This window comes from Carcharodon carcharias, chromosome 19, assembly GCF_017639515.1.
Source record: "Carcharodon carcharias isolate sCarCar2 chromosome 19, sCarCar2.pri, whole genome shotgun sequence".
NCBI classification, from domain to species: Eukaryota; Metazoa; Chordata; class Chondrichthyes; order Lamniformes; family Lamnidae; genus Carcharodon; species Carcharodon carcharias.
The window spans coordinates 68,505,252-68,514,554 of record NC_054485.1 but is presented as its reverse complement, the minus strand read 5'-3'; the positions used below and the strand labels follow the sequence as shown (position 1 = coordinate 68,514,554).

Below are 9,303 nucleotides of genomic sequence, written 5' to 3'. Positions count from 1 at the left end.
CTGTTTCACTGGTCAGTTTCCCAAGCTTTAGGAAACTCATAGAAACTAAAATACTGCAGATGCTGGAAATCTGAAATAAAAACCTTTATGCCACAATCAGCACCTTCTTTGGTCTTTAAAACTATCATTAACACTCCCTCTGACTTGTGTCCATGACATCTTTGTCAAATCTCTCCTGAGCTCCCGCCTATCCATGACCTTCTATTTTGCTCCACCTGCTCCACCCCTCTTTAACAGTATAAAATCCATCACATTTCTACCTCTCTTCAGCTTTGAAGAAGTCATACGGACTCAAAATGTTAACCCTGTTTCTCTCTCCACAGATGTGCCAGGCCCACTTAGTTTTTCCAGTATTTTCTGTTTTTACTTCAGGAAACTCATTTTGTTCATATTTGGAGCAATTTGAATTTTAAACCATGTGGTGTGTTAAATGGTTCCTGTCCTCAAACCTTTATTTACTTATGATGACATCAGAGGTCACATTAACATGGGAAGCCACAGTTTACAAAGGGATTTATCCAAACATCCCCCTTTTTGTTTGCAAGTTACTCCATATAAATAGTCCATAAAGGAAATGATCACACTGAACAAAAACACTTTTTGTTTCTTTCTTGTCTGTCCCAATTTTTTTCTGTCCCTACACACACACATTGCACAAGTAATCTTGAAGGTATTCAGGTCTTCATTTCCAAATGATATCTTTACAAATGAAATAAAATAAACACTTTGGAGCAAATAGAAACAGTTTGAGAAAGATGCTTTGAATTGGTCTGTACTCAGACTCTACCATCATTTTCTCTCACCCAAACAGGTACTGGTTGAAATGCTCACAAGCAAAGACAATAGCCAGGCTCTCTTTCTCTTACCATCCATTCTTAATTAGCACATTCGTTTAGATAATATCACCAACTTCAACACCTATGTGTTCTTTTGTTCTGTTGTCTGTGACATCTTTTGATGATCTGCTTCTATCACTGCTTGCTTGTCCCTACAACCACACCCCGCCCCTCCACTTCTCTCCCCCCACCCAACCCACACCCCCTCCCCCACCCCCACACACACACACCTTAAACCAGCTTATATTTCACTCCTTTCCAATTTCTACTTAGTTCTGTTGAAGGGTCATGAGGATTCGAAACGTCAACTCTTTTCTTCTCCGCTGATGCTGCCAGACCTGCTGAGTTTTTCCAGGTAATTCTGTTTTTGTTTTTGTTCTCTTTCTCAATCTGTGTATAATGTCGTTCAGTTTGTGTTAACGCTCTGGATACAAACACAACTGGTTGTCCTTGCTGCATGAGGGTTGCTCCAAGTCCTGTTTCACTGGCATCTCACTGCAGGGTGACTCCATCATTGACATCATCGTACCTCAGCACTGGTGTTGTCGTCACTAGTTGTTTGATGTGAGTGAAAGCTGCTCCTTGTTCTGTGCCCAGATACCACTGAATATCCATTGCAGTGAGCTTATGTAGAGAGTCACAATCTGATGACAGTTCATTTAAAGTAGCAATGCAGGTCAGCGAGGCAATTTTTAAAAAAACTCAAGCAATATCACTGGGGCCCATTTTTCAAGGAATAAAGTTGAAAAGCAGAGAAGTTATGCTGAACTTGTATAGAGCATTGGTTAGACCACACTTGGAGAGCTGTACACAGTTTTGATCTCCATATTGAAAAAGGACACAAAGGAACTGGAGAAGGTGCAAAAACATTGATAAGGATAATATTGAGAATTGAGAGATTGTAACTGTCAGGAAATACTGAACAGGCCGGCACTCTTTTCCCTAGAAAAGTGAAGGTTGAGGGGTAACATAATAAAAATCTTTAAAATGATGAATTATAAATTTCAGAATTTGGTGGTAAATGGAGAGACGATGTTCCCATTTGTGTGGGGGAGTCCAAAACTAGGGCCCAGAAATATAAGATGGTCAGTAATAAATCTAATGAGGAATTCAGGAGAAACTTCTTCACCAAGAGAATGATTAGACTGTGGAACTTGCTGCCACAGGGAATGGTTGAGGCAAATAGTTTCAAAGTATTTGATGGGAAGCCAGGTAAGTACATGAAGGAGAAAGGAATAGAAAGATCTGCGGATAGGGTGAGATAACATAGGGAGGGAGAAAGCTCATGTGGAGCATAAGTACTGGTAGAAATCAGATGGGCCGAATGGTCTGTTTCTGTGCTTTAAGATCAAAACAAAGTACTGGAAATACTCAGCAGGCCAGGCAACATCTGTGGGGAGAAACAGAGTTAATATTTCAGCTCGAGATGACCTTTCATGAGAAACTAGGTTGGATTTTGGGCAGCTCTTCCATTTATCACTCCAGCAGCGACCCACCCGCCTGACAGTCCCCCTGCGAGTCCCACAGTCTTTGTGTCCCCTATTTCCTCAGTATTGGTAATTCTGGAGTCAATCACCAAGCTACAGTCACTCTCTAAGCACAGATTACACCCTGAGCAGAGAGTCACTCTCCTAGGTTACAGCGTGACTCTCCGAACATAGAGTCAATCCCAAAGTAGAGAGGCACTCCCCGATTCCCAGAGTCATTCTCCAAGCACTGGTTCAGTCTCATCTGCCAATCTCTATTCTCTGTTCCTCCCTCCTGTGCCCCTCTCTCCTGTGCAGGTGCTGATCCCACCACTGCACGTCATCGCTGCCTTGGATGCTGTGGGTTTTCCTTTTCTGTTTTCAAACACCTTCAAGGCTACATATCCCACACTGATGTTATCAGTTTGAAAGTCTCCGAGGATGAGGAATGCTTTTCCCACACTAAAAGTCTCTGTCAAACATTTACTTTGGGAACTGAGACAGCAACTGCAATAAGTGAGGTTTTATTCAGATGGAACAATGACAAGTTTCAATCCCCACTGATCACCTGCTCAAAGTCGCCTCCGTTTCATTGGTCAGTTTCCCAAACTTCAGGAAACTCGTTGCTCCAGAAATATTTGGATTGGCTATGAGAGACGTCAATCAGAGAGCCCACCCACTCTGCCCATTCTCTCCTCTTCCTCTTCCACAGCTGGTTCACTTCCTGTTGGGACTGAAAACCAAGTGAGGAGATGGTGAGTGAAGGAACAGAATTTATAATAATTACATCAAATAATATCCACACTAATGTTCAGGCAGTCTGACTATCCTGTGGGGAATCAGGTGTGGAAATGCCCCTTATGTTGTGTGAGAAGATCCAGCTGAGACAGCTGTTTACTGGGTGCTTTGTGCTGAACTGTTTGACTGGAGCTGTGTGTTGGATATTGAGTGTGTTTATTGGAAGCATTTCCCTTCTGATTTACAGGCTGAGTTTTGTTGATGGGTCATTACTGAGTATGAGAAGATGAGGTGTAATTATCTGGGAGGTGCAGAGTGCCTGAGGATTCTTACTGATTTCCTATTGTTGAGTTCAGGGTCTGTGTGTTGGGAGCTGGTTATTATCCTGTGGACTGTGAATGATCAGTTCTTTGTGTGTGTTGGGATCTGGATGTTTCCTGTCTTTTTAAATCCCTCTAAAACCTCCCACCACCCCCATCTCTGAATTTTGGAGAGGGTACAGAAGAGGTTTACTAGAATGTTCCGGGATTGAGGGGTTAGTTATGTGGAGAGACCGGAGAAGCTGGGATTGTTTCCCTTAGAGTAGAGAAGGCTAAGAGGAGATTTGTTAGAGATGTTTAAAATCATGAAGGGTTTAGACGGAGTAAATAAAGAGAAACTGCTCCCATCGGCAGAAGTGTCAATAACTAGAGATTATAGATAAAAGGTGATTGGCAAAAGAATCAGAGGTGACTTGAGGAAAATCTTTTCCACGCATCATGGGGTTAGGATTTGGAATGCACTGTCTGATAGGGTGTTGGATGTAGCTTCTAGAGTAACCTCCACTAGGTTCAAACCTGGACTCTAAAGTATACCCAATGCTACTCCTGACATGTCTATCTAGTGTTTTGAGATAACCATGGAATGAGGGCTGTGCCGGGCTGTGAGATTGTGGTGGAATATAATCCTGCTGCTGCTGATGGTTCACTGCACCTCATGGATACCCAGTTATGGGACCTGTTCTTAGTGTTTCACTATGGAATTAGACTCATTCATCAGTTGGGAGGAGAGTGGTAGTTTTCCTTGATCTTGTTTGAAACTATGAGACTCAATATTGAGACTTCCCCACCTGCCAGTGGGATGGGACATACCCAGGGATGGTGACGGAGGAGTCTGGGATGTTTCCAGATTGATACGATTCAGTGAGTATCACTGCTACTTGACCAGTCTATGGGGCAGCTCTCCTCACTTGGGTACTTGTCCTCAGACCTTGGGAAGAGAGACTTTGCAGATTTCACTGGGCTGAGATCACCCCAATCTTATTCTGGCACAATGCCAGGATTGTCCAGATCTATCTGATTTCCCTCTTATTATTGAACTTTGTAGTGATTGTTTATCATTGTTTGCTTGGTCACTTCAGAGGGCAGTGGAACTTTTTTACTCATTCATGGGACGTGGGCATCGCTGGCTAGGCCAGTGTTTATTGCCCATCCCTAATTGACCTTGTTCTGATGGCATTTAAGAGACATGTAGGCCAGAGCAGGTAAGGACAGCAGATTTCTTTCATTCTGGTGAACCAGATAGGTTTTTATGATGATCGACAATGGTTTCATGGACGTTTAATTCCAGATTTTTTTATTGAATTCAAATTCCACTATCTGCCTTGGTGGAATTTGACCCTGGGTCCTCCAGCATTACCCTGTGTCTCAGTGACAATAACACTATGCTACTGCCTCCCCTGGAGTCACTTAGACCAGACCAGGCAGTTGTAGCAGGTTCCCTTCCCTAAAGGACAATATTTGGGTTCATGTTTTTATGTTTTTATTTTGATTCTGTTCCAAAATTTATTAAATTCATATTCACAACATGGAATGGTCGAGGTGAATAACAAAGTTTCCTTTAAGGGGAAACTAGATCAGCCCATGAGGGAGAAAGGAACAGAAGGATATGCTGATAGGGTGAGATGAGGAGGGGTGAGAGGGGGCTTGTGTGAAGCATAAACACCAGCATGGACCAACTGGGCTGAATAGCCTGTTTCTGCACTGTAACTCTATGTATATAACTTTCCGTGGTTAGATTTGAGCTCTCAATCTCTGGATTGTTCATCCAGCACCAGAGCAATTCAGCTGTCATATCTTGAGACACATTTATTGAAATGTCTTTAAAGATTTTACCTGAAGGCCTCGGCCTTTCCCAAAAGCCTGGGCTTGGATTTGATAGTTTTGCCCAGTGCTGTGGCTGATAGCTGAATTTGGGATGTACAGTCTGAGCGAGTGCAGTGTGTCTAATTTCCCCGGATAAACCAAAACCCTTCAATCAGCTACACTGAAGCAATATTTTCCTTAGCTTCTGGCACTTCCTGCCCAGTGTGATTTCTTCAAATAATTTTGCAAAATGGAAGAAATTTCAAAACCTTTATTGAATTAACATTTCTCCTGAGTGCTTTTTATATTAAACACATACTCTAAGGGTAAAACTGGTTTTCGCCAGCACGATACGAGCTCACTGTGAATTGATAGCCTGTTTTACACTCTGCCCGATTGTCTTTTCCATTGCCCTCACAGTGCCTGGGAAGATGGGGGTCTGGGCAGAGGAAAGAAAGTAGCCACATTGTCTGCTGCTGGTCACTATCCAGTGTCTCTGCTGAAAACAGAGGGTGTATGACAGTCAAATGAGGAAAAAGAAAGGACTTGCATCTGATCTCCCACACAGGGGAATAGCAGACTGGCACTCAGTGTGGAACAGTCTCTAACTGAGGAGTCAGCCCCTTCAGCAAAGGAGGAGAGGGAGTTGGAGGAAATCATGTTTTCTTTTCCTGTTTTACAGAAGGATTGCACCGTACTACACCAGGGAATACAGAGAGGATAGACACCACAGACAGGTCCTGACCATCACCCAAGGAACAACTGCACAACTGTAGGAAGACATCCAGTCCCTTCACAGCATTGCTCAACACAGAGAAAGTTGGGCAGTGAAACCATCATCTGGAAATCGGTCGGGTCAGGGGAGCTTTGACAAATCATCAGATCTGAAACTGGTCAGTGGTGTGGAGCCTTCCATCAGAACCAACATTTCCGAAGGTTCATACAATTTCCTAACACACAAGGTGCACCTGTTGTACAACTGTTAACACGAGGCCAGCCACATGGTCGAGAAATCACTCAAGTGTAAGGTTTGACTGAATCTTCATCGATGCTCCTGAATCACCTTCACACTCATAGTGGGGAGAAGCTGTTCAAGGGTGAGGTGCGTTACAAGGGCTTTGTATAATCATCAGGCCAAATGTATCACCAATACCTTCACACAGGCGAGAAACCATTTGTGTGCGAGATTTGTGATAAACGTTTTGTGAAGTCTTCAGCCCTCCTGATGCACCAATGCATTCACAATGGGGAAAAACCATTCACGTGTGACGTGTGCAACAAATCATTCACACGGTTATCAACCCTCCGCACACACCAACGCATTCACACAGGGGAGAAACCATTTAATTGTGAAGTGTGTAACAAATCATTCTCGCGCTCATCGACCTTCCGCACACACCAACGCATTCACACAGGGGAGAAACCGTTCAATTGTGAAGTGTGTAACAAATCATTCTCACACTCATCGACCCTCCGCACACACCAACGCATTCACACAGGGGAGAAACCATTCGTCTGTCAGGTGTGTGAAAAATCATTCTCGGACTCATCAACACTCTGCGCACACCAACGCATTCACACAGGAGAGAAACCGTTCACGTGCAAGGTGTGCAAGAAATCATTCTCATGGTCATCGGCCCTCCGCGAACATCAACGTATTCACACGGGGGAGAAGGCATTCGCTTGCAAGGTTTGTGATAAAGCTTTTGTGAAGTCTTCAACCCTCCTGAGACACCAGAGGATTCATACGGGGGAGAAACCCTTCACATGTGAGGTGTGTGAGAAGGCTTTCACCAACTCTTCCGACCTGCTGACGCACCAGAGGACCCACAGAGGGGAGAAACCCTTCAAGTGTGAGGTTTGCAATAAAGCTTTTGTGACATCCACAAAGCTCCTGGTTCACCAGAGGTTTCACACAGGGGAGAAACCCTTCAGGTGTGAGGTTTGTGATAAAGCTTTTGTGACGTCTTCTACCCTTCTGAGACACCATATGATTCACACAGGGGAGAAACCCTTCAGGTGTGAGGTTTGTGGTAAAGGTTTTGTGACATCTTGGACACTCCTGAGACACCAGAGGATTCACACAGGGGAGAAACCTTTCTTTTGTGAGGTGTGTGACAAAACATTCTCGGTCGCGTCGAACCTCCATGTACATCAACATATTCACAAGAGGGAGAAGCCATTCACATGTGGAGTGTGCAAGAAATCATTCTTGCAGTCATCGACACTCTGCAAACACCAGTGCATCCACAAAGGAGAGTAACTCTTCAAGTGTGAAGCTTGCGATTAAAGCTTTTGTGATGTCTCTGACCCTCCTGAAGCACCAGTGGATCCGCGCTGGTGAGAGACCATTCAGGTGTGAGGTGTGTGACAAGGCTTTCACACAGTCAACCTGTCTCCTGGTCCATCAACGTATTCACACAGGGGAAACCCTATCGGTGTGAGTTCTGTAATAAAGCCTTCACACAGTTGTTGAACCTCCTGGAACATCAGTGAACCCACACGGGAAACAAACCCTTCCAGTGTGACATGTGCCAGGATTGTTTGACCTACTCTTCGCTCACCATACACCGATTCTCTGTGTTGTTTACCCTTCAGTGCTTGCACAGGGGAGCTGTCATTCCAAAGCACTGTCTATCTCAGCAGTGCCTGCCTGGAGCCACCCATTAGTCCAATCGTTTCAGAAAGGCCAAGTTAACCTTTGACCAGGTCACCAAAAGAAGACATCAATATGCATAGAAGCTCCTGTCTAAACTCAGCATCTTTTCAGTGCAGTGTCAGGTTCAAGTCACTCGCTGATTCTCACTCTGACCAAGAAGGCAATCAGATACTCAGTGGTTAGAAAGGCTTCAGCTTCTGAACTACCAGCACAAGCACCCGGGGAAGAGCCATTCCTGGGGTAGTAGTGGAGGGACTTAAATTAGCCTTAGCATCTCTGGGAGAATCAGCCAGGAATCCCGTTCCTTGTCAGTGACCCTGGCTGGGAAGTCTGGGGGAGGGCAGGATATCTCTCGGCTGTGACAGTCTCCATTGTCTCACAACATTCACTGTCTGGATCTACAAATGCTGAATGGCCACTCGAACAGAGCACTAGAGGCCAATCAATGTCCACAGTCTGTACTCCAGGTCAGTATCTTGAGGATTGGGGGGAATGTGAGAGGACAACAGCTTGTATTTATAGAGCACTTTAATATAGTCAAACATCCCAAAGTGTTGCATAGAGACATAATCAGAGAAAAATTAACACCAAGACAAAGAAGGAGATATTAAGAGGGGATGACCATAAATATGGTCAAAGAGGTGCGATTTAAGGAGGGACCTAAAGGAGGGGAGAAATATAAAGATGCAGAGAGGTTTAATGAGGGAATTCAAAAGACCTCTTAACAACCAAGGTACATCTGTTACAAGCGCTGTTAACACAAGGGCAGCTACATGGAAGAGAAACCCATCAAGTGTGAGATTTGTGTTAATGCTTTTGTGGTGTCCCCTAGTGTCCTGAGATATCAGAGGAATTACACAGGGGAGGAACCTTTCAGGAGTGAGGAGTGTGACCGAGTCTTCACATCTAGTACCACTTCCCAGCATTCTCCCCATAGCACATTCTTCCTTTTCAGGTAATACAATTCCCTCTTGAATGCCTCAATTGAACCATTGAAGCTGCCTCCACCACACTCTCAGGCATTCCAGATCCTGGAATCACACTCACTGTGTGAAGTTTTTGATGAGATAACATAGAAGTTTCTTTGTTTCTCCTGCCAGTTACCTTAATACTGCACCTTCTGGTTTTCGATCCTTCCACCAAGGGGAACAGCTTTCACCTATTTACTCTGATTAGATCCCTCATGATCTTGAATACTTCTATCAAATCTCCTCTCAATCTTTTTTTTCTCCAGGGAAAACAGTCCCAACTGCTCCAATCTATTTATGTAACTGAAGTTCCTCATCCCTGGAAACATTCTCATGAATCTTTTCTGCAATCTCTCCAATGCCTTCAGCCCTTCTTAAAGTGCACTGCCCAGAACTGGACACAATACTCCAGTTGAGTCTGAACCTGTGTTTTATGCAGGTTTAACATAACTTCCTTGCTTTTGTATTCTATGTCCCTATTGATAAAGCCCAGGATGTCGTATGTTTTATTAA

General features: G+C 44.2%; 1 protein-coding gene across 1 annotated transcript; it reads left to right on the top strand.

Moving 5' to 3' along the window:
- The first annotated feature begins 3,031 nt into the window (after positions 1-3,031).
- On the top strand, positions 3,032-9,103 carry LOC121291662 (zinc finger protein 271-like). Its single transcript, XM_041213152.1, has 2 exons — positions 3,032-3,057; positions 5,846-9,103. The coding sequence occupies exon 2, from the start codon at positions 6,302-6,304 to the stop codon at positions 7,424-7,426; it is 1,125 nt and encodes a 374-aa protein (XP_041069086.1). The 5' UTR covers positions 3,032-3,057; positions 5,846-6,301; the 3' UTR covers positions 7,427-9,103.
- The last annotated feature ends 200 nt before the right edge of the window (positions 9,104-9,303 follow it).

Coding starts and splice junctions, on each gene's coding strand:
- LOC121291662 (XM_041213152.1), top strand. CDS start 6,302: ATGTATCACCAATACCTTCACACAGGCGAGAAACCATTTGTGTGCGAG.